Below are 26,446 nucleotides of genomic sequence, written 5' to 3'. Positions count from 1 at the left end.
ACTTTGCTGCTTCTTGGGTCGCTTCGACTAACATCGACTCGAGAATCCTTCCCATAATATTATCTTGGTTTAGGTATTCTAGAAACATATTTTGCCTCATACATGTATAACATGGTTTATGTCGACATTACACACAAATGAAGTGTTATTTTTCCTATGTTTTTTTAGAATGCACGTTATAAGGATGAGAATTCCTCCATGTTGATTTGGAGTTATTTCACTATGACTTAAATGTGAATACTTTGTCTGTGTGCTTTGTAGTGTGTTTAAAAAATTGGTTGGTTTGGATTATTCCTCCATTGTCTCATGTACTTTATGCTCGTATTGTAGGAAAAATGTCCACTAATTGGATGAAATTTGGATTTAATAGTCATGTTTCGAAAGTTTTGTATTTGGCCTATAAAATTATATATTGTTTCGTTTTTTTAAAATATATAAATTTTAAAAGAACAAAGAAAAAAATAAGATAAAAGAAGTAGAAGCTAAATCCGAGCAATCAAAGGATTATATAGGACGTGAATATCTCTGTCATTTGTTTAAAGTAGATAAGTCTTTATTCAGATTATTATTTTAGTGATGAGTAGTTCGTGAATTTCTTTATTTATTTCTGTTTCAAAATTTCTAAATATCGAGTGAATAGGGATTATATTGGGATATATTTTGTGTTTAAGGGCAAGTTTTTAGCTATTGACACATGATATTCCTCACAACCTTGTGAATGTGATTTCCATGTTGTGTTGTTTGCTTTCAAGTGGTCGAGTAAATATTTTTCAATAGGTGTTTTATCATTTGTAGATTACTACGACTCAAACTAAAATGTGTTCTGGAAAGAAAAAAAAAACCAAAGTAGGTTTTCACCAAAATTAACACAAAATGTTCCCTAACAAATAAATCTACCATAAGGTTGACGCATATGGGATTATCAGGAACGGTCCAGATGGCATTTTAATACGATAATTGTCACTGAATTTTATTATACATGATATATGTATTATTTATTTCTTTGTAATCTTATTTATGTGTCATGACATGTACCTTGCTATAGACTCATGCATTTTGACATATCTAATTGAGTGAAAGAGAAAAGTAAAATGAATTCGATATTGCTAACACGGCTAGAGTTAAGCTAAAAACAGCAAAAGCTTTCGTGTGTAAGAGAATATTCATCATCTCCAAATTGGTTTTCGTTGAGGGCATCACATAGTTGTGCCAAATAGGGAAGTCTGCCAACCCGCAAGAATAAAATCAGTAAGGCTAACCCACACTTCCATAGCTAATTTACTTCTCTTCTTCCGCAACTAATTTTCATAAACTCTTGGCCTCACAATAATCTAACTTAATTTAGGATAAACATCTTATGAACATGCGCTAGTTGCTTTATGCATGATTAATAAATAAAGTATCGTGACTTTGGGTACGGTTTTCGCGGCATAATCATGATACATAATTCCAAACTCAAATGTGCGTTTCACGTGACTTGACCACAATTTCAAATAAAAATAAATTAATCACGTTGTAAATCGCGGGTGCGTTTCACGTGACGCAGTTTGCAGTGTGTACTAAAACGGCAAGTGTACGACATCGTAGCTTGTTCAAATATATTCCATAAATATTAAAACCGATTAGAAAGTAAAAACTCACATAAGTCTTAAAACATGTAATAATTCAGATAATTAGACCAAGTATTAATTGTTAAGCGACCGTGCTAAAACCACGGAACTCTGGAGTGCCTCACACCTTCTCCCGGGTTAACAGAATTTCTTACCCGGTTTTCTGTGTTCACGGACCATAAAAATAGAGTGAATTTTCTCGATTTGTGATTTTAAAATAAACCGGTGACTTGGGACACTATAATAATTATCTCAAGTGATGACTCTAAATCAAATAAATAATCACATTTCGAATAATATCACTTCAATTGAAAAAACTCCCGAAAAAAGGAGATGTGACATATAGTACAGAAAATTTTAAATACAATGCTATAAACAGTATTTGGTATATACACCAAACTAATAGAAGGATGACATTTATTTGCATAATGCTTTGTTAGAACCCTATAAGCAGTAGTCTAATCAAAACAAGTTTTGGCCGTTATGGTAGTTGCTCATGACTTAATGCTTTGTTAGAACCCAAAATTGAAAATAAAACAAGTAAAATGAAAATTATCTATACCATGTAAGAATGATGTTTATTAGTAAATTATACTCTCACACTCATTGAATTGTTGTTGACTGCTAAATTGGTAATGCATTTTCACATGTAAAAACGTCAAAACAGGAATATCTTACATTCATGAAGATTTTTTTGGACTATAGATATTATTTTAAATATTTTAAATAATATTTGGAGATCATATACTTATGTTGTTTTTCGAACTTCAACAAAATCATATCCAAACTCCTGCTTAACCTTTTCATTTCACCACTTGTAAGCAATGTAAAATCATGAAGAAATTAGCAGAGATTGATTTTCTTTTATATGACACTAGTTATTTATTCATATTTAGTTTATTTTTTTACGATTGCGCGGGGAAATTTAGTTAGAAATAAAATTTATAGCTACTCTAAGCATCAGAGAGAGCATTGGATTCTTGTACTAAAACGGATAAAAGCTACATTGCCTCTAAGGTACAGATAAAGATTCAGAAAAGAAGAAAAGATTCTGTCATTTTAAAACAGAAATTGTTTTCTTTCTGCAACACGCTATCAGATCAGATAATAAAAGTAAGAGTCCAGAAACCCATTTGTGATTTTTTTTTTTAGACAAGTGTAACGAAAATGTATGATTAAAAAAAAGAGTGACATTTTTATATATAGCGTTCTTTTAAATAGTGCTATACTTTAACGGAGTTTTGGCCGTTAAAGTATAGCGCTCTTTAAAAGAGCGCTATATACATATATATATATATAGCGCTCTTTTAAACCGCGCTATAGAGGGCTGATAAGACAGCTATGCATAGCGTGGTATATAACCACGCTATATATGTATAGTGCAGTTATAACCACGCTATATATGCATAGTGCAGTTATATACCGCACTATACATAGATAAATAAACGGTCCCCCTCCTTCTTCCCCACACTCAAACCAGACGCCCCCCTCCCCAAATTCAAAATTCTTAACCGACCCCCTCCCCCCCAAATTTCCTTCTAAAAAAACTGTAGTGGACCCCACCCGTCACACAAAAAGATAAGATTGTAGGTCCCACATCCTAGCCAAGCCTTCTATTGTTGTGGTTTCCTCGTTTCGGACTCAAATTTTCAATTCATCGACTTTCCGAAAAATATAAATTGAGGTATTTCGATTTAGTTTATGTCGAAACTCGTATAATAATGCACATTAGTTGTTTTGAATGTGTTTCCATGTTGTTTTATATTTTTTTTTGCGATTAAACTAGTATGTTATTTTTATCCAAACTAAGATATTAGTGTTTTGTGTTTGTTTTGTGATTAAAATGTATTTGTTGTTTTTATCTAGTTTAGATTATTTATTTGCTTAAAGACTAGTGTCCTTTTAGCGTAGTAAAATGTAGAGCCTTTTTAGCGTAGAATCCCTGTAGTTTAAGTATCTTTTATACTGATAGATCAAACACAAACTCTGTCCAATTAAATACGATAAAAATTAATTATTTAATTTATAAAACAAACATACAAAATTATGAAAATATTAAAATTGACACACATAAGAATTCAGCATAGCTTGGTGCTACTGGGCCTCAAATATCGAGCCAGGAACTCATAGGTATATACTCTGTCCAATTAAATATGATAAAAATTAATTATTTAATTTACAAAATAAACATACAAAATTATGAAAATATTAAAATTGACACACACAAGAATTCAGGATAGCTTGGTGCTACTGGGCATCAAATATCGAGCCTAGAACTCATAGGTATATACTCTGTCCAATTAAATATGATAAAAATTAATTATTTAATTTACAAAATAAACATACAAAATTATAAAAATATTAAAATTGACACACACAAGAATTCAGGATAGCTTGGTGCTACTGGACCTCAAATATCGAGCCTGGAACTCATAGGTATATACTCTGTCCAATTAAATATGATAAAAATTAATTATTTAATTTATAAAACAAACATACAAAATTATAAAAATATTAAAATTGACACACACAAGAATTCAGGATAGCTTGGTGCTACTGAGCCTCAAATATCGAGCCTGAAACCCATTGGTATATACTTTGTCCAATTAAATATGATAAAAATTAATTATTTAATTTACAAAATAAATATACAAAATTATGAAAATATTAAAATTGACACACACAAGAATTCAGGATAACTTGGTGCTACTGGGCCTCAAATATCGAGTTTGGAACCCATAGGTATATACTCTGTCCAATTAAATATGATAAAAATTAATTATTTAATTTACAAAACAAACATACAAAATTACGAAAATAATAAAATTGATACACACAAGAACTCAGGATAGCTTGGTCCTACTGGGCATGAAATATCGAGCCTGGAACCCATAGATATATACTCTGTCCAATTAAATATGATAAAAATTAATTATTTAATTTACAAAACAAACATACAAAATTACGAAAATAATAAAATTGACACACACAAAAACTCAGGATAGCTTGGTCCTACTGGGCATCAAATATCGAGCCTGAAACTCATACATATATACTCTGTCCAATTAAATATTATATAATTATAAAAAATAATTATTTAATTTACAGATCAAACATACAATTAGTGTTGTTTAATTTACAGTAGACGACATGGACCGCTTATGCATCCCGGACCTGTCTCCGATGAGCTATTAGTGTTACAAGGCGATCATAGGTCCGCCTACGTATGGGAGGGAGAGTTACTGGCTCAGACTCTCCGCGCCAGGAGAGTGGACGACATGTGGGATTATGAAGGACAGATGTCACGCCCCAAACTAGGGGAGGCACGACTGGCACTCGATACTGTATTCGATCGAGTTAGCCACTAAACATACTAGCTATCTAGACTGGGGGCCCAACAGATCAGGCAGCACAACATCTGAAATACTAAGCCTGGACCGTAAGGTTATGACATGAATAACAATAAGCCATATAAACATAAGTAGACAAGCCAAAATAATAAAATACTAGCTGGCTGACGAGGCCGCGACTGAAGACATACATGCCTACACACCTATATATACATGCCAAGCCTATGGGCTAGAGACTGAAAGCAGCAAAAAAAACCCCAGAATATTGTGTCCACAATAGCCTCTAAGAGTGTCATAAGCACTGTCGGGATAAGGCCCCAACTATACCCAAACTGTACAACAAAAGTAACTATCCTATGAAAGCTCCAGGAAGAGGTGGAGCTTACCAACTAACAGCTGAATCCCGAAATCCTAGCGGAGGGGTCGATCAGAGTCCCTACCTGGACCTGCACGCACGAAACAAAAATGCAGTGTCCCCAGGCAACGGGACATCAGTACGAATAAAAATATACTGGTATCTAAGACAGAAAGTAGAATCATACATAGCTGATGTAAAAAGGTAATAAAGATACCACCTGATACTGAAACTCTGATAGCCTCCATGGCCGACATCCGACCTCATAGTAATAAAATATGCATGGTATGCTCGTGTAATCGTATGTCGTGAATACATATATATTAATGTAAATGCATGACATACCCAACCAAATGCTAGCAATGGCGGTCTCTCCCAGTAGCTAACCGGTATCATATTGCCAACCTGTGGCCATCTGTACAATATATATAGTCTTTCGGGTAAATAGGCCCCTTACCTCCGATTATAGCTCGAAGTCCATGCATAATATGTCATGTATGATATGAACTTTGAATGCACATAATAGGCCATAACAAGAACTTAGCCAACCTTGGCTCATTGGTACTCTTATTCTCATAATCTCATAATCACCTTCGTATCGCATACAAATGTCTCGTGGAACCTCATATCTTTTTTAATAAGTTTGAAAACTTAACTCGACTTTTAGAAAGATAACTTAACTCTGAATATGTTCATAAAAAGCTTAAGGTGCTTCACTTAGTCTTATACTTGATTTCTTGATAATTAGTAAAAGAAAGTATTTCAAAAAAAATCAAATATTTTAGTAGTTTAAACATAAAAATTATATTTGAGAATTTTGAAATCGACGTGTCACTTTATAGATTTTAAAATACACTTTAACAAGGAAGAAGGACTGATCGCAAATACTAAATGCCTTTATTTTTAAGTCACACAACCCAAAGACGAATAAGAATTCATATATATGGACATATATTAAAGAAAGCCGACAAAATGATATATATAGATGTTGAATACCCTTTTTAACCGAACGAGTGGAATATCAACCTAATAGCATCATGAAAATACTTCAGCTACGATACCAATGCCCTTCACAGAAGGTCTTTCTAGCAACAGAATAGTAAAATATCACATTTGGCGTCTTAGGAATTTCCCAAAATTCGTGCTAAAAGGAAGGACGAAGCTTAGCCTTAACATACCTCTCCAACGAACGTCCGAATGCCTGTAGTTCCTTCACGAAAGTTGTTTCTTACGTCCTAAGCTTCGAAACCACTATATATATGCAGCTTATACGCACCTATAAATAGTTCATAAATGAGTTTAAATCGGCAGATTTGCCATATGACCCTAACTTGACGAAACGCCCTTAGAACTTTATAAAAACGATCATAAAAGAGTCCCAAGATGATTACCTTGGCAAAAAAGGTATAAATACTGAAGAACTAGCAAGAACAACAATTTTCTATCTTCCAAAAATAGCTCCAAACACAGATAATAGAAGGGAAAAATGATTGCAAAGAGTAGAGATTGCGCTTCTAGGCACGGGGGCAAACTTTAACGATAGAAATCGTTAAAAATGCACCTTAATCACTCAAGAACACCATGAAACCCTCTCTTAAGCTTTCTCACTGTTTTGGGACGAAGATGAAATGTTTTGGGGTCTTAAAAGTCGGATTTTCCGACTTATACCACTTGTTTGACCCGACCCGGTTCGCGACCCGATTTCAGCCCGGACAGTCCGCGGTAAAACAGTCATAACCTTTTACTCCAATGTTGGTTTGATGTGAGATTTCTTTGGTTGCAAAGTAGACTCGTAGACCTTCGATTTGGTAGGTTGTGGGTCCCATAACTCTTTATATATTGGGAGAAATGATCTGATATATTTGACCCAAAGTTTAGAAAATTTATTAGAGAAATTTACGATAACTTTTGCCGACCTTTATTTCGCAACTTGCTTGACTCCTAAACTTAACATGTGACCAGTGTGATATTATAATACCTCATAACACATTATTCTTAGTATATTATACACTCTTAGTCTTATCCCACAGGTACAAGTTAACTTAAACCTTCCGAACGCGCGGGGTGCTACCCGAGCCATTTCTTTAACCATGAACCTTTGTTTAAGGGATTCCTTTGACTTAAAGCTTTAGTTTAGTTCCTTGATATTACCACACATTTTCAGTCTTATTCTCCCAATGTGCTATACCCAATCATATATACCTAATATAACCACGTCACGTTACGTATATTACGTAAGAGAAGAGAGAAACATCTAGGGTCTCACAACAGAGATCTCCATCCCCGTGTAGTCCAGCGCCTGCGGGATACGGGCTTCTACAGGATTTTGGAGATCGGGCGGCTGCAGCTCGATTGGTCTTTGATCACGGCCCTGATAGAACGGTGGCGACCGGAGACGCACACTTTCCACCTGCCCATTGGCGAGGCCACCATCATGCTGCAGGACGTGGAGGTTTTATATGGGATGCCTGTTGATGGACTACCCGTTGAACTGCCTCAGGCCATGAGAGAGATGACGCATGGGCAGTATTTGGACATGCTGCAACAGCTCACTGGTTTCAGGCCACAGGATGAGACTGCACTCTCAGGGGCCAGTCGCATGAGTTTGACAGCTATTCGACAGCATTTGGAGATATTGCATCCCGACATCACCGGGGAGACAGATGATTTGCATATTTTCTACGAATAATCTTATACGGTCCTCCGAATAATCTTATACCGTCCAACATACCTGGGGATGAGCTTCCCCTTCTTTCCAAATCGCACGACGCCCTTCATAGGCGATACTTTCAGGAAAACCGAATCTTCTACATCAAACTCTAAGTCTCGTCATCGAATATCTGCATAAGACTTTTGCCGACTTTGTGCTGTAAGCAGCCGGTCTCTAATAAGTTTTACCTTTTCCATTGCTTGCTGGACTAAGTTAGGACCTAGCAACTCTGCTTCCCCGACCTCGAACCGATCAGCAACCTACACTTCCGCCCGTATAGTGCTTCGTAAGGAGCCATCTGAATATTAGCTTGGAAGTTGATGTTATAAGCGAACTCAATAAGAGGTAGATGATCATCCCAACTTCCTTTAAAATCTAGCACGCAGGCACGTAACATATCCTCAACTGTCTGAATAGTACGCTCTGCCTGTCCATCAGTTTGCGGATGAAAAGCGGTGCTAAGATTTACCTGCGTGCCTAGACCCTTCTGAAAAGATTTCCAAAAATATGCTGTAAATTGAGCCCCTCGATCAGAGATAATAGATAATGGCACTCCGTGAAGGCGAACAATCTCTCGAATGTAAAGCTTGGCATAATCCTCGGCTGAATATGTCGTCCTGACTGGCAGGAAATGAGCAGATTTTGTAAGCCTATCAATAATTACCCAAATAGAATCATACCTCCGTGGAGTGCGAGGCAAACCAATGATGAAGTCCATATTTATCATGTCCCATTTCTATAATGGAAGCTCAATACACTGAGTTAGGCCTCCAGGCCTCTGATGTTCGGCTTTAACTTGCTGGCAGTTGGGACATTGGGCTACCATCTCCGCGATATCTTTTTTCATTCCATTCTACCAATAGATCTGTCGAAGGTCCCAATACATCTTTGTCGCTCCGGGATGAACTGCATATCTAGAATAGTGGGCCTCCGAAAGAATCTTAGCACGGAGCTCTCCTACTGACGGTACACATAAGCGGCCCTGGTATCTAAGAACTCCATCTCCAGTTAGCTCAAATAAAGGTTGTCGCTGCTGTGGAATACTTTCCTTCAGTTTTATAAGCTCAGGATCCTCGTGTTGTCGCTCTTTCACTTCAGTAACAAAAGAAGATTTTGCCGTATTCTGAACGAGAATGCGTCCACCCTCTGCATCTACCAAACGCACCTGCAAACTAGCTAGCTGGCATAGATATTTGGTCATCTTGACCTTATCAGCTTCAACATGGCTTAGACTGCCCATGGACTTCCGGCTAAGGGCATCAGCAACAATATTAGCTTTGCCGGGATGATATAAAATATCAACATCATAGTCCTTTAGTAATTCTAGCCATCTTCTTTGTCGTAGGTTCAGCTCCCTCTATTTAAATAAATACTGAAGGCTCTGGTGGTCGGTGAAAACATCAATATGAACCCCATATAGATAATGCCACCAAATCTTTAGGGCAAATACAACTGCGGCTAACTCAAGATCGTGCGTAGGATAGTTCTGTTCATGTTTTCGCAACTGTCTGGAGGCGTACGCGATAACCTTACCATGCTGCATAAGAACACAACCTAGGCCAATTCTCGAGGCATCACAATATACAACATAACCCTCGGTGCCATCCGGAAGAGTCAAGATAGGTGCCGTAGTAAGCCTTTTCTTTAGTTCCTGAAAACTTTGTTCACATGCCTCAGTCCACTGAAACTTAGCTCCCTTATGTGTTAGTTTCGTCAATGGTGCAGAGATAGAGGAAAATCCCTCCACATACCTTCGGTAATACCCTGCCAAGCCTAAAAAGCTACGAACCTCTGTCGGATTCAAGGGCCTCGGCCAAGTCATCACAGCTTCAATCTTTTGGCCATCAACCTTGATACCATCGCCGGTAATAACATGACCAAGAAAAGCTATAGAAGTTAGCCAAAATTTACATTTAGAGAATTTAGCATATAACCTGTAGTCCTGGAGAGTCTGCAATACAGCTCGCAAGTGGTCCGCATGCTCGGCTTCCGATCGTGAATATATCAGGATGTCGTCAATAAACACAATCACAAATTCATCCAAGAATGGTTTGAATACCTGGTTCATAAGATCCATAAAGGATCCTGGGGTATTTTAAGCCCGAAAGACATGACAAGGAATTCAAAATGGCCATACCTCGTCCTAAATGCTGTTTTTGGGATATCAATATCCCTGACTCGTAGCTGATGATAACCGGATCGCAAGTCGATCTTCGAAAAGCATTTGGCACCTTGTAACTGGTCGAACAAGTCATCAATCCGTGGAAGAGGATACTTATTCTTGATAGTGACTTTATTTAGTTGCCTTTAGTCAATGCACATCCGCAAGGACCCATCTTTCTTTCGAACAAAGAGCACCGGAGCACCCTATGGGGATGTACTTGGCCTAATAAAGCCTTTATCGAGCAAGTCCTTCAGTTGTTCCTTTAATTCCCTTAGCTCTGCAGGAGCCATTCTGTAGGGAGGAATGGATATAGGCTGCGCATCAGGAAGCAAATCTATAGCGAAATCGATTTCCCTTTCGGGGGGGAATTCCTGGAAGCTTGTCAGGGAATACCATCGGGAATTCATTCACAATAGGAACCGACTGAAGAGTCGCTGGCTCCTTATCTATATCCCTAACATGAACCAGATGGTATATACAACCTTTAGCAATAAACTTCCGAGCCCTAAGGTATGAAATAAACTTACCCTTGGGCGTGGCTGCATTACCTTTCCATTCAAGGACAGGCTCACCAGGAAAATGAAATCGGACCAACTTTGCACGACAATCAATATTAGCATAACAAGCTACCAACCAATCCATACCCATAATGACATCGAAGTCTAGCATAACCAATTCAACTAAATCAACAGAGGTTGGACGGTCATTAATTAACATTGTACAATCTCGATAGACATGATTAGCTACAATAGAGTCGCCAACTGGCGTAGACACCTCAACTGGCTGTGGCAACAACTCAGATCTCATGTCAAGCTTACCAGCAATAAATGGAGTAATATATGAAAATGTAGAGCCGGGATCCATCAATGCATAAATGGCATGAGAATGTATTGTCAATATACCCGTGACAACATCTGGGGATGCCTCTAAATCCTGTCGGCCTGTGAGTGCATAAAAGCGGTTCTGGCCACCACTAGAACCTGAGGTGTCTCCTCCACCTCTCCCCCTACCACGGCCCTGAGTAGACTGTGGACCTGGTCGGGGAGCACGGACTGAGGGCGAAGAGGCTGCTGTGAATCCTGAAGGCTGAGCTGGTGTACCTCTGCCTAACCCCGGGCACCGGCTAATATAATGTCCTGTCTGCCCACAATGAAAACATGCACTCGAACCCTGTCTACATTGCCCGGTGTGCAGCTTACCGCACTGAGTACATGGAGTAGTAAGCTGTCTCATCTGTGCAAAACGCTCCTATCGACGGCCCTCAGGCTGGCCTGAGCTCTGCCCCGGTCCTGACTGAATATAACGATCAAACCGCTGGCCATGCATCTGTGGTGGGAAACTACCTGCTGACCGAGGTGGATATCGATGGAGTGGGGGCCTAAAATCAACTCGTGGCTCCCTATAAGACCCCATAGTACGAGCCCTCTTACTCTGCTCCCTATCCCTGCGAGTATCACGAATCCGACGGGAAAGGTCCTCTGTAGTCTGAGCGAAAGTCTGTATGCGGGAAATATCTACATCATCCGATAGGGATGCAACCCTACAGTCTCTAATCAGATGATCCCCCAAACCATCCATATAATGATGAACTCTAGCCCTCATGGTACGTACTATATCTGGTGCATACCTTGCCAAAGAATTAAACTTATGGCTATAATCCCATACACTCATATCCCCCTGCTTTAGGCTAAGAAACTGGTCAAGACGGCCTCCCGAACCTCCCGTGGCAAATAATGGGCTAAAAAGCCTCAGAGAAGTCCTCCCACTCTGCTGGCGGAGCATCAGGTCCTCTAGATCTCTCCCATGCCTCATACCATAGGACGGCTACATCACGTAGTCGAAAAGAAGCCAACTCCACAGCCTCGGTGACGGAGGCATGCATCACCCTCAATACTCTATACATATGGTCTATAAAGTCCTGGGGATCCTCTGTGGAACTGGATCCTGTAAATAATGGAGGGCCCAAGTGAAGAAACTCTCGTACCGTCGAGCTTCCTATCCGATCTCTCCGGGCATCTGCTCCTGACTCTAGCTGTCGCTCATGAATAGAAACCATCCTAGTCAGCAACTGAAGAGCCTCCCTCATCCCCTGCTCCCCAGTCTCTGATGGGGGAACAATAGGTGCTGGAGGTATTGTGTCTCTAGCTGCCTCAGGTACCAATGGAACTGGTGAGGCTGGGGGTACTTCATCTCCCTGGTCTCCAACAAGTGCTGGGGAAGCTGAAACTAGGGGTACTGGAGACTCACTATGAGCCTTTAAGGGAAATCTATCCCTCTGACCCGGTGGGGAACGACTGGTACCTTCTCCCGGATCCATACCTATCTCTCGCTGTGCCATCTCCTGAGCATAGGTAGTCTGTTAGATAGGAAACACAAAGCACGATTTAGATTTCATATGTTCTTATAACTTCGCTCTATAGCACGATCTATTAATTGAAAGAAATGTAACCATTCCTAAATGCCTTATAGCCTCCTGATTATAAGTGTGGTGCACAACACACCCATAAGCAAGACTCTACTAGACACGGCTTATGGACTCCCTGGGATACGACCTGCTCTGATACCAAGTTTGTCACGCCCCAAACTAGGGGAGGCACGACTGGCACTCGATACTGTATTCGATCGAGTTAGACACTAAACATACTAGCTATCTAGACTGGGGGCTCAACAGATCGGGCAGCACAACATCTGAAATACTAAGCCTGGACCGTAAGGTTATGACATGAATAACAATAAGCCATATAAACATAGGTAGACAAGCCAAAATAATAAAATACTAGCTGGCTGACGAGGCCGCGACTGAAGACATACATTCCTACACACCTATATATACATGCCAAGCCTATGGGCTGGAGACTGAAAGCAGCAAAAAAAACCCCAGAATATTATGTCCACAATAGCCTCTAAGAGTGTCATAAGCACTGTTGGGATAAGGCCCCAACTATACTCAAACTGTACAACAAAAGTAACCATCCTATGAAAGCTCCAGGAAGAGGTGGAGCTTACCAACTCACAGCTGAACCCCGAAATCCTAGCGGAGGGGTCGATCAGAGTCCCTACCTGGACCTGCACGCACGAAACAAAAATGCAGTGTCCCCAGGCAATGGGACATCAGTACGAATAAAAATATACTGGTATCTAAGGCAGAAAGTAGAATCATACATAGCTGATGTAAAAAGGTAATAAAGATACCACCTGACACTGAAACTCAGATAACCTCCATGGCCGACATCCGACCTCATAGTAATAAAATATGCACGGTATGCTCGTGTAATCGTATGTCGTGAATACATATATATTGATGTAAATGCATGACATACCCAACCAAATGCTAGCAATGGCGGTCTCTCCCGGTAGCTACCCGGTATCATATTGCCAACCTGTGGCCATCTGTACAATATATATAGTCTTTCAGGCAAATAGGCCCCTTACCTCCGATTATAGCTCGAAGTCCATGCATAATATGTCATGTATGATATGAACTTTGAATGCACATAATAGGCCATAACAAGAACTTAGCCAACCTTGGCTCATTGGTACTCTTATTCTCATAATCTCATAATCACCTTCGTATCGCATACAAATATCTCGTGGAACCCCATATCTTTTTTAATAAGTTTGAAAACTTAACTCGACTTTTAGAAAGATAACTTAACTCTGAATATGTTCATAAAAAGCTTAAGGTACTTCACTTAGTCCTTATACTTGATTTCTTGATAATTAGTAAAAGAAAGTATTTCAAAAAAAATCAAATGTTTTAGTAGTTTAAACATAAAAATTATATTTGAGAATTTTGAAATCGACGTGTCACTTTAGAGATTTTAAAATACACTTTAACAAGGAAGAAGGACTGATCGCAAATACTAAATGCCTTTATTTTTAAGTCACACAATCCAAAGACGAATAAGAATTCATATATATGGACATATATTTAAGAAAGCCGACAAAATGACATATATAGATGTCGAATACCCTTTTTAACCGAACGAGTGGAATATCAACCTAATAGCATCATGAAAATACTTCAGTTACGATACCAATGCCCTTCACAGAAGGTCTTTCTAGCAACAGAATAGTAAAATATCATATTTGGCGTCTTAGGAATTTCCCAAAATTCGTGCTAAAAGGAAGGACGAAGCTTAGCCTTAACATACCTCTCCAACGAATATCTGAATGCCTGTAGTTCCTTCACGAAAGTTGTTTCTTACGTCCTAAGCTTCAAAACCACTATATATATGCAGCTTATACGCACCTATAAACAGTTCATAAATGAGTTTAAATCGGCAGATTTGCCATATGACCCTAACTTGACGAAACGCCCGTAGAACTTTGTAAAAACGATCATAAAAGAGTCCCAAGATGATTATCTTGGCAAACCAAGTATAAATCCTGAAGAACCAGCAAGAACAACAATTTCCTATCTTCCAAAAATAGCTCCAAACACAGCTAATAGAAGGGGAAAACGATTGCAAAGCGTAGAGATTGCGCTTCTAGGCACGGGGGCAAACTTTAACGATAGAAATCGTTAAAAACGCACCTTAATCACTCAAGAACACCATGAAACCCTCTCTTAAGCTTTCTCACTGTTTTGGGACGAAGATGAAATGTTTTGGGGTCTTAAAAGTCGGATTTTCCGACTTATACCACTTGTTTGACCCGACCCGGTTCGCGACCCGATTTCAGCTCGGACAGTCCGCGGTAAAACCGACATAACATTTTACTCCAATGTCGGTTTGATGTGAGATTTCTTTGGTTGAAAACTAGAATCGTAGACCTTCGATTTGGTAGGTTGTGGGTCCCATAACTCTTTATATATTGGGAGAAATGATCTGATACATTTGACCCAAAGTTTAGAAAATTTATTAGAGAAATTTACGATAACTTTTGCCAACCTTTATTTCGCAACTTGCTTGACTCCAAAACTTAACATGTGACCAGTGTGATATTATAATACCTTATAACACATTATTCTTAGCATATTATACACTCTTAGTCTTATCCCACAGGTGCAAGTTAACTTAAACCTTCCGAACGTGCGGGGTGCTACCCGAGCCATTTCTTTAACCATGAACCTTTGTTTAAGGGATTCCTTTAACTTAAAGCTTTAGTTTAGTTCCTTGATATTACCACACATTTTCAGTCTTATACTCCCAATGTGCTATACCCAATCATATATACCTAATATAACCACGTCACGTTACGTATATTACGTAAGAGAAGAGAGAAACACCTGGGGTCTCACAACAGAGATCTCCATCCCCGTGTAGTCCAGCGCCTGCGGGATACGGGCTTCTACAGGATTTTGGAGATCGGGCGGTTGCAACTCGACTGGTCTTTGATCACGGCCCTGATAGAACGGTGCGACCGGAGACGCACACTTTCCACCTGCCCATTGGCGAGGCCACCATCACGCTGCAGGACGTGGAGGTTTTATATGGGATGCCTGTTGATGGACTACCCGTTGAACTGCCTCAGGCCATGAGAGAGATAACGCATGGGCAGTATTTGGACATACTTCAGCAGCTCACTGGTTTCAGGCCACAGGATGAGACTGCACTCTTAGGGGCCAGTCGCATGAGTTTGATAGCTATTCGACAGCATTTGGAGATATTGCATCCCGACATCACCGGGGAGACAGATGATTTGCATATTTACTGGTATACGAGGTTGCTGCTGCTCCTTCTGTTTGGGGGGGTCTTGTTCCCGAACACTTTGGGGAACCTAGTCATCTTGCGATTTCTTCATCATCTTCAGCTGCTAGATGATTTACCCCAGTACAGCTGGGGTGCTGCTGTTCTCGCCTACTTGTACAGGCATCTGTGCCGGGCGAGCATGGGCACCCAGCATGACGTATGTGGATTTTTGCCGCTTTTACAAGCGACAACATATTCGAATACTCTATTCATTGCTTCCAATTCTATCTAGTCAAAACTTTTCTTAATTTTTACGTCAACTTTGTATGTTAGGTTTGGGCCTGGGAGCCGTTCCTGCAGTTGCAGCCACCTCTACCACCATTACCTCCGGATCTACCACCTCCGTTTCTCCCTCTAGCTAGGAGGTGTGTTCTCCGGCGTGGATATGTACGAGATTACGAGGCTCGGCATAATCTCCCCTATTTGCAGGGATGTGTTGTATATGCTGGAGGGCGCATAGGTAAATGTGTACCTAAACTTACTTGATATAACTTCACATGTGTTGCGCATACTCACGTTTTCTATTGTTATTTGATAGTTCATCTGGACGCCATACAACGACGACTTGATAAGTGGCCTGCCCGATTATTGCTCGGTCGGCCGACTGATTTGGAGCACTTCCGTCCCGCTCATGTGCCTTGATATTATGGAGCATCATGCCACGGAGCGGGTACTTCACCAGTTTGGCCGTCCGCAGTATATACCAAGGGGGCCTACATAGGAGGCCACACATTATCAGCGGGATGATCGTTCCAGGGCGGACGATGCATATGTAGCATGGCTAGAGGCGTAGGTCCATACTTGGGATGACCGAGCTGACCTAATCCCCCCCCCCCCTCACAGATCCAGACAGAGACTATTCAGCTCTATATGCCCTGGTACCGCCGCGTTACCCGACTTTTTGTCGGGAATCCCATTCATCAAGCTAGCGGTCGGTACGTTCCATACGCCGGGCGGCATGAGGCCCTGGTATGTTTTCTGTTATTATTAATTATATAACTATAACTTAGTGTTCTGTAGTTTATATTTTATACGTTGTGCAGGCTATTGGCCTATATATAGTCTACCAGATGGGACTGCAGATGCAGCAGCATGCCGGCAAGGGAGCGGCCGCTTTGCACGATTACGGCCGGCAGGTTGCAGAGGTGGCTGTCCGGATACTGCAGCAAGCTCGAGAGGATCAGCGCTTAGGACACGACCCTGCTTATGTGGCGCCAGAGCAATACCAGCGAGGTAGGGGTATCGCACGAGGGAGGGGTGCCCCATGAGGCAGGGGTACCCCTTGAGGTAGGGGTACCCCACGAGGTAGGGCTGCCCCACGAGGCAGGGCTACTGCACGGGGTCGTGGTGGGCGGCGAGGAGGTGGTCCCCAGCAAGGGGGCGTTGAAGCCCCTATTTATGGTGTTGGTGCTGATCTGCCGGGTGACCTACATGAGCCGGACGAGTATCCCACCAGCATGCCGTCATACAGCCTTGGGATGCAGCTCACTCCAGGGACTTCGCAGGTGACCCCGTCAGGTCCGTTATTGATCACGGGCACGGACCTTACCGGAGAGGATTGGGAAGCATACTTCCCAGGTTCATCGACCACTGCTGAGGATCGGCCGACCCGAGATTTGGATAGTGGGCGCCGGCTGAGTTATGGCTCATCATCACAGGCGCATGTATGTTTTTATTAGTATTAAATTTAAATTTGTTTTGTTCTTTTCTCATTTATTTTCCATAACTTTATTAATTTTCTTATTAAGGCTTCATCCCCGCCCGTCACGGAGGCCCATTTGTGCGATGCTGATATGGCTGCGACGGAAGATTATATTCAGGAGCCCGACGAGACCATGGTAAGACAATTTAAATTGTTGTGACTTAATATATACTTTCCTATGCCGATGATTCCGGAGATGACACACCCTTTGCCGCACTGGCACCTTGGTACATAAAGGCGTTCAGACATTTGTTAAAGCGTTAAAAAAACCTTGCTTTTATAGAAAGTTTTGCTATTGGTTATTGTTAAGCGCAGAAAATAACTAGAATGCGCCCGTTATTTATAGGCAAGGCAACACACATAACGTAGTATTTAACCACGCTATATATATTCACATAACGTAGTATTTAACTACGCTATGCTTTGCGTGTTAAAGCATGCCCTTTGCCAGCACCGTTGGTCTAGAATCATCCCATATTGTTGTCCGAATTGCATCAAAATCCCTTGTGAGAGCATCCACATCCGGCATACTTGGCAAGTTATCAAGGTAGGGAATCTTCCTTGAATGAAACGACACTTGGGACTCGTACACTCTTGGTCTAACGGGGGATGGAGCATACTCCCTAGTCAAATCAAGTCCTTCATTCTCTTCTTCCTCGTCACCATCCTCACGAGGGAAAGGTGTGTCGTCTCCGGAATTATCGGCATTGTTGTCATAATCACTGTTCTCTTCCTCACTCTATGTATCTGCCGGATCCCGATTTAATATGTCGTCTTCGGGCAATTGAGTGAGGACAGGTGGTTCAACTTGCTTGTTTTCACTGCACAAACAACAAAATCATAAGCTACTGAAATTAATAAATACTTTCCATATAGCTGTATCACTTCACTTACAAGTCGTAACGTGTTGACATTCCTTGATGGACATTATCATGTTGGTGATGACTCCCGGATGGACCACCATGATCCAACACACCAGAACTACGCATATTTCAACTGGGCGTGGATTCATAAGTTGTAAAAGTCATATATGGCCGGTACCCCCCTGTGGAATATATGAGTGTTAATACAAATTCAATACAACAAAAATATACATCGTAATACTAAGGAAAATTGAAGTTTACCATTCGTCTTGTAGATTATGTAAAGCAGGAGAGAAATTATTTCCTCGCTCCTCATTCGCCCGTGGTAATAAGTTTAAATCAGGGCAAACTCTTTCATCCGGAACCTGTCCGGCAAAAATTGCTCCAGAATAACCACCCGATGACTGAGGGTTATCCCTACTATGCACAACCTCATTATTGCGAACGTCTTCGACCTTGACGTACATTTCCAACATTTTTATCACAAGAAATTCCCGGTATTCATCCGGAGTCCTAAAAAAATCCCTCAAAGTTTTATCATCGTCGAAGTTAAACTCAGCGTAACAAGCAAACCCTTGCGGAGTGACGGAATACGGATATCTTCCGGTTACTTTAAGGTTCACCGAACGTTTTCTCACACTCATTTTATTACATAACAACGATATCAATCTATCGTACTCCATTGTAAGTGACAACTTAACATGACACTGTGGAGATAAACTATAGCTCACAGAGTTATTCGCCACCACAACCTCACCCTCCCAATATAATGAAACCCTTACTTTTCGCTCTTTAGACATTATGAAAAAATGCTTGAGAATTTAACAAGAAGAAAAATTTGAATGAGAGTTAGGAATATTTTTGAATGAATTTTTGTAAAATCCTAACGCCTTTAAATAAGGCAATGCCTAGCTCGGTGGGCTGAATTGTTTTAGGTGTAGCGCTCTTTTAAAGAGCGCTATACCCATTTGAATTATTGTTATGTCAGTTAAACGCAGGAGACTTATTGGTAGGCCCACAAAACAGGTATAGCGCGGTTTAAAAGAGCGTTCTATATATATATATAGCGCTCTTTAAAAGAGCGCTATATATAAAAATGTTACTCTTTTTTTAAACACACATTTTCGTTACACTTGTTCAAAAGAACCACAAATGGGTTCTGACTCAAGTCTTTAAACAAACCGCAAGAGACATAAATAGCAAAAGGACACAGCTTTTTGAAACTAACTTCCTGTTTCTATCATAGTTCATATATCTAAGAAGAAAGTGACCCTTCATTTCGTGTTATTTGTACATAATGTCCCTTTACAATTTTAAATTTAAAAAAATAATATTTTTAGATCTCTTATGTGTAAAAAAAATAGATCTCTTACGTGTAAAAATAAATTTCTCATATATAAAAAAAAAATAGGTAGGATCATAAAATTAAAAACAAATTTGTAAAGAGCTAAAAAAAAATCAATTGAGACCTTCATTTCAGTACGATACCCTCTTCCCATACACTTCTAAAAGAAAGGTAAACACTCTAGTTTATTAATAAATACAAAATATATATAGTCGCTAGATCGGACCACGGGCACGTGGCATGATCTCGAATAGGCCTGCGAAGGACTGATGGCGGCTTCTTTCATGCTCAGATCTTCTTTCCTCTCTCCTCCTCCCCAACTACATCACCAATCCCCTTCTAAATCTAATCACATTATTCATTTCATCAATCCAATCAAAGCTACCGCCTCACAAATGACGCAGTTATCCCTCCCCAAAACCACCGCCGCACTGCCGACGAAAATATTCGCGAAGAGGCCGCCCGCCGCCCCACCTCCTCCCACAATTTCTCCGCCAGGCATGTAGGGGAAGATATACCTTGCAAAATGAATAGATAATAAGCAAAATGAAAGTATTGGGTCTAAAATTACAGTAATTTACTCATTTCTTCAAATGTTGACATCGAAGAAAACTCAAAAAACAGTCAACACATCACGTTAATTTGTTGTTTGTGCATTTATTCCAAAATCAGATAGATATCAACATTCAATTCTTATAGCACCTGGAAAAAGCGAATAGCACTGCATGAAAAGCCTGTCAACAAGAAGTTAATACTGCACTATATGCAGCACTGAAGTAAAGCCAGTTATAATAACATTTGAAATCAAAGACAACTTCTTTTTAGATGTCAAAGGAAGTACTACGTATTCAATTGCCATGATAACTATGTCAAAAGTGCCGTTAAGCTGGCTTTGTACAATGGCCACAATTTTGTTCAGAACACAATATCATTGTGGTCTTCAGCTATCAATTAATTCTGGAGAAAGATATTGCTTTGGAAATATACCAAAACAAATGTTAGGATATTATGAGGCTATTTTGAGATCATGTGCCCTTCTCATTATTCTTATGTATGTGCAAAACGAAAAGTGAATGGAACTTCATAAGGCTAAATATAAGATCAATGCTTAGCATAAAGTTGTGGGACCAGAGTTGGATCTGAGAGGAACTAATGCTTGGTCCTATTGTACAAAACAAGCTCCGTGTGTCAAGAATGTCTGATATTTTTCTCACCGTAGAGAGAAATCTGCATTTATGCAGAGACAAAAGGCATGAAAAGAAATAAATTCAAAATGGAACTCCTAAATGTACATCAGCAACTTTCGAGGAGCTATTTTTAGATCAACAAAAAGAACCTCATATCTGACAGCTCTGCTGTTCTTTTTTATTATCCTTTATCTAAATGATGGCAAAGCAGCAATCATTTGTGATTTGACACTAAAGAGTAATTAGCCTTCCATTCTCAATGGCGATGCTTTGAAAAGCAAAATAACATAAATTTTGTACTCCAACAGCTGTGTTGGATTAGATATAGGTAGGAATGAAGGGAAACCAAAAAAGCTACTTCAAGCTTCCAGCATGAAGTGCAGATAATTAAGCATGCCTCGATCCTTCAGCAACTGAAAGTTGAAGGATAAAAAATGCAGGGCTATAGCTCGGTGCTAGAACACCAGGTACTTTTCCTCACACAAAAAGTCATGTTGGGATTTGAATGCTTACCCTTCAGCTCATCATCTTCTTTGTCAGCCTGCACTTTCAGTCTAATACTCCAATATGCAGTCCTAAAAAGTCATCAAGTACACATTCTTGATCCAAGCAATTGTAATTTGCAATATCCAGTAAAATTTGCAGGCAAGAGGTGTTCAGCATAGTGGTTAGACTGATCTTACCAAATAGTCCACCATCATCTGAACTGGATTTAGATGAGAAAGGAAAATAGGCCTCAATCATTCACAAGGATTGCTTCAGAACAAATTATGATAGAACGTAACAATGCATAAGAATAACTGACCTACTGCACAGTACCCCATGAATGTCAAATTGGGTCATTTATATGATTGACTATTACCAAACCATGAAATATATTGCATCAAAACAAAATCCTGAAGATAGTCAATACGGGTCAATGTTGTATACAATTTGACTTGTGGAAACCATCACCAGAACAAAAGTGTTTCTTCAACATTCCTCAAACTACCTTTATTAAACTCTCTGAGATCTTTAAATATGGATTCCACAGTAGATCTTTCAAGATTGGAATTTCTTATATCCAATTTAACTCTGGGTTTAGCGTAATACTACTTAAGCAAAAAACAAATTAACCTTTTAAGTGTGTCAATCAATTAACTGCACCTAAATTTACTATATGAATCTACTATATTCATTCTGCAAATTTAAGGTCCATTTCATTCCAATACTAAATAAATTGTCTTTTAAGACAAATTAGAAGCTCCCTCAGAGTAGGGGTGCTCTAAATCCCACTTATTCCTACACGGTCAATCAAGTCTCTAACCACTAACCAGATGAGAAGATTCTTGACAAACACGGGACTAAATGTAGGTTAAATAACATCTAAGCCTTAATTCAACTATTTTAGATTCTTTATTTCCCATTTGTCACGATCTTAGCTAAATCCGCTTTGATTTTGAGAAATGGTCATATAATTTGAGACAACTTTAAATAAGTTACCTCAAAACAAATGAAGAGAAGATAAATGGAATATACACCCGATTTCCAGTTCAAACACATTCCTATGACAATGCAGATTACAGCCCCATAATCACGACACCCAATACGTTACAACCCAACGTGGCATATGTGAGACATAGAGTGTGCACTAGAAACTTGAGTTTTGTGAATGGTAATACCGGTGTCGGTTCAAGATTTAGGATTTTGTAGTGTTACTAACTATTGCCAAACAAGAGCTTTCCGGGCATGGCAAGAGTATACACATAAAAGAGACAAGAAATACAAATCAGATAAGATATCAGTTCTAGCTGCAGTATCTAAAGTGAATCCTCTTTAAGGTGGCAATATCTTGTTCAGCGTGGCAAATGACTTTTTAAGAGAAACATGATTTCCTTGTCAGAGAAAGGTCTGCCTTTTATTACAAGCACTTGGTGTTGGAAATACAAGAACTTCAAAAGACAGGTTATACCATCAAAGGGTTTTATATCTCCTGCTTTCCTGTTCTCTATACTGAACAATAGGTCTAGAAACGCATTGAAATTACTGAAAAACAGTGCTTGTTAGTTTAGATAACAGAAACTGTTTCTTATTAATTAAGATAGTGATTATAACATTATTCAAAAAACTAAGCTTTATTGTGATGCTCTAAAGCAATGCAAATGCTAAAATAACATTCAAATTGCAGACTGTTACACTCAAAGAGTTGCATAAGATAACTCGAATTCATAGTCCTCTCAAAAGAAATTTAGAGTCATTCTCTCCCCAACTCTGCCAACAAACAAATCCCATCCGGTCATTTCTACATGGCAACTTAATGACGAAGAAGAACCAAAAGCCAACAATAGGAGTACATAATACAAACTTACCCTGTTAAAAACTGAGAAAGCAAATCAGTGCTTGGAATTTTTGCTCAACAAATATTTCTTTAGCACACCCATGACTGATCCAAAATCTGCTTTCACTTCCACAGGTGGGTTAGCTCCGGTAGATAATTTCATCGAGAGAATACCATTCATCAGAGCTTGGATCCGCATTGAAAGGCACGTACCTGCAGTGGCGTACTGCAGTATGATGAAGAGGGCATATGGGTAGGTGGAGGAGAAGTCCAATAATCGTATGAGGAAGATTTTGACTCTACTGTTTCAATGGCTTTACCCTTCCCTTTTGTATCCATCGAACCTAATCTGCAATGGGTGATTTTAGAAGAAAGGAAAAGCCAGATAAAGTCACCCTTTCTTCTAGCTAATTTAGCCTTTATCTCGCTTTTTCTTTCTTTTAAAATTACCCATTGCAGATTAGGTTCGATGGATACAAAAAGGAAGGGAAAAGCCATTGAAACTGAAGACGATGATGATGACTGGACTTCTCCTCCACCTATCCATATGCCCTTTTCATCATATGCAGAGAGCAATGAGGCAACAGAGTCAGACGAAGAAGATGATCTTGAAAGGTTAAGAGAGGAGCCAATGAGGCTTGAGGAAGTAGAAAAAGAGCTAGATGCTAGGATCAACAAACTGCAAGAGTCCGTCGGAGAGGGGAGCTCGATATCATCTCATTGTAATTGTGGATACCAGAGTACGTGTTGGATGACGTGGGGTGATGTCAGACTGAGGTGTCCTGTAAGTTAGTCGGCATGATGTGTAGGGATGCTGTGTAGGGATGCATGTGGATGCAACAAGAAAGTCTGCAGAAATCACTATAAAAAGAAATAACGGGTGTGCCTAGTAGACCTATCTGAGGTGACGTGTATGCTCGTGGAATTGTCGTTGCTTATTTGATAGTTGTGCTTGTAAAGTCAATAAGAAAAGATGTGGGAAAAATTGTGGATGCGGCCTCAATTGCGGTAGAAGAAAGTGAAGAGAAGATGTAGGAAACAGCAACGACAGATGAGATTAGAAAAAATCCAAGGAGAATAGGGCAGTGCCGCAGCTGCATATTCAGGCAGAGAAAAGCTTCACTCTTCCTCCATTAAATCACCTCAAAAGCTTCATAAATCAGCAGCCATTTTTCTCCAAAATCCAGCTCTCTTTACCCCAAAAACTCAGCTCCATAACACTCATGAAACCAGCCCCCTTTCTCCATTAAAACAGCTGCAAAACGAGCTCCAAAGCACCCCCTAAAACAGCCCCGTGACCTCCTGAAAACACCCTCTCAAGCTCCATTAAAATCGATCCCAAAACCAGCTGAGAACCAGCCCCGAAAACTGCCCAAAAACAGTCCCTAAACCACCAAAATCGTCACCTAAAACAACCCAAAAACGCAGCCATTAAAGCTGCTCCAAACACACCTGAAAACAACCCCAAACCCAGCAAAAAACTGCAGCCAAACCCAGCTGCGAAACAGTCCTAAAACCAGCTCTTTTCCCACCTTGAAACAACCTCAAACCACCAGCAAAAACAGCTCCAAAAGTAGCTGAAACGTCACCCAAAAACCAGCTGAAACGCAACACCAAACCACCCTGAAAACAGTCGTCGCACCATATTTGTCGACGAGCAGAACTTTGTTTCAGCTGTGTAAGACCACCCACGTTCAGTCCGTCGAGGTCGCCGTTCGAGTGTTCCTGTCGCGGGTCTTGTTCGAGTTCTTTATCCGGGTTATAATATCTGGGATTCATGTATTTTGATGACAAGATTATTTGTTGAGTATAAAGGTTCATTCTTACCTTTCTTATTCGAATTTCTTTGTCGTTTTCTTTTTAAATTTTTGTTTGTTCATGTATTGTTTTCCATGTGTTTTGTTTGGTTTTCTGTTAATGCATCTTTGATGCGAAATTTCTGAATTTTTGAATGCTTCATTGTAAATTAAATTCTGTTTAGAACTTGGATAGCAGTGAGTTTGAGGTAGTTAATTGGGGTCACGAGACTTTAATTGGGTCAATGATTAGTTTTTCAAGTTTAGAGGGCCGTCTGTTGGTTTAAGCCTCTAAGAAACAATTGGGCTCAAATGAGTGAAATCTTGCTGGCCCATTTCGTAAAATAGTATGGTCTGTTAGTTTGAGCGAATTTGATAAATGGACTGATGAGGCAAATAAGTCATCTGCCAGGCCACTTTCATGATAATGTGCTGTTGCCCCTTTCTTCTTTAATAACAAAGCTAACATACTTTTCCAAAATTAATCCGCTTGATGCTACTCTACAATAATTCCGTAATCTATGTCTTTCGCAATAATTTCAAAGTAGTTTAGGAAAATAACTCATACATGTTAGTTGCTTTAGGCGCGCTAATTAAATAAATCGTTGCAGTTGTGGGTACGGCTCATGTGGCATAATTGCGACACGTAATCCCGAACCCAAGTGCACGTTCGCGTGACCTGACCAATAACTTCAAATAAATGAAATAAGCACGTTGTGAATCATGGGTATGTTTCACGTGGCGCGATTTACGATGTGTATAAAAACAGCAAGTATGCGACATCGCGACTTGTTTAAATAAATTTCATAAATGCCTAAAACGGATTAAAATATGCAAATAAAAATGGTAAAAGGTAAAAATGCACATAAGTTCAAAATATGTAATAATCGGTAATTAAGCCAGGTGTAATTATAAAGCGACCGTACTAAAACCACGGAATGCGGGGGTGCCTCACGTCTTCTCTCGGAATAACAAAATCTCTTATCCGATCTTCTGTATTTCGCAGACTTGAGAATCAAAATTTTCTTGATTTGGGATTTAAAATAAATGGCGACTTGAGACGTTGTAAATAGTTATTCCAAGTGACGACTCTTTAAATCTAATTAAAATAATCTCATTTCAATTGTGTCATTTAAAGTGAAAAAACTCCTTTTCCCGTAAAAAGGAGGTGTGAGGCACGCTTAACAAATTACATTTGGCTTGATTTATTCGGACTATACACATTTTAAAATCTTTTATGCGTTACTGCTTCTATATCGCTTCTAATTATATATTTTAAATAATTATAGAGTTTATTTGAAACAAGTCACGATGTCGTGCACTCGTTTTGTACACATTGCAAATCACGCCACGT

At 39.7% G+C, this 26,446-nt stretch overlaps 2 protein-coding genes across 2 annotated transcripts; both read right to left on the bottom strand.

Moving 5' to 3' along the window:
* Window positions 1–8,878: 8,878 nt before the first annotated feature.
* On the bottom strand, window positions 8,879–11,422 carry LOC138908665 (uncharacterized). The gene is made up of 4 exons (XM_070199348.1): window positions 10,824–11,422; window positions 10,583–10,643; window positions 10,407–10,503; window positions 8,879–9,300 (listed from the first exon to the last, which is right to left on the bottom strand). Exons 1-4 carry the CDS (start codon window positions 11,420–11,422, stop codon window positions 8,879–8,881), a joined length of 1,179 nt encoding a protein of 392 aa, XP_070055449.1.
* Window positions 11,423–11,437: 15 nt separating this feature from the next.
* Window positions 11,438–11,860, bottom strand: LOC138908664 (uncharacterized). Its single transcript, XM_070199347.1, has one exon. It carries the CDS (start codon window positions 11,858–11,860, stop codon window positions 11,438–11,440), a length of 423 nt encoding a protein of 140 aa, XP_070055448.1.
* Window positions 11,861–26,446: the final 14,586 nt, after the last annotated feature.

Source organism: Nicotiana tomentosiformis, chromosome 3 (assembly GCF_000390325.3).
Source record: "Nicotiana tomentosiformis chromosome 3, ASM39032v3, whole genome shotgun sequence".
NCBI classification, from domain to species: domain Eukaryota; kingdom Viridiplantae; phylum Streptophyta; class Magnoliopsida; order Solanales; family Solanaceae; genus Nicotiana; species Nicotiana tomentosiformis.
This window is presented reverse-complemented; position numbering and strand designations above follow the sequence as displayed.

What these genes read in the sequence shown, in the direction of transcription:
- LOC138908665 (XM_070199348.1), bottom strand. Translation starts at nt 11,422, where the DNA reads ATGAGACAGCTTACTACTCCATGTACTCAGTGCGGTAAGCTGCACACC. An exon ending in GTCATTATGGGTATGGATTG is followed by an intron (nt 10,644 to 10,823) that starts GTTGGTAGCTTG and finishes GGTTCATGTTAG; the next exon opens with GGATATAGATAAGGAGCCAG. An exon ending in TAAAGGCTTTATTAGGCCAA is followed by an intron (nt 9,301 to 10,406) that starts GTACATCCCCAT and finishes ATCCCGGCAAAG; the next exon opens with CTAATATTGTTGCTGATGCC.
- LOC138908664 (XM_070199347.1), bottom strand. Translation starts at nt 11,860, where the DNA reads ATGAGTGTATGGGATTATAGCCATAAGTTTAATTCTTTGGCAAGGTAT.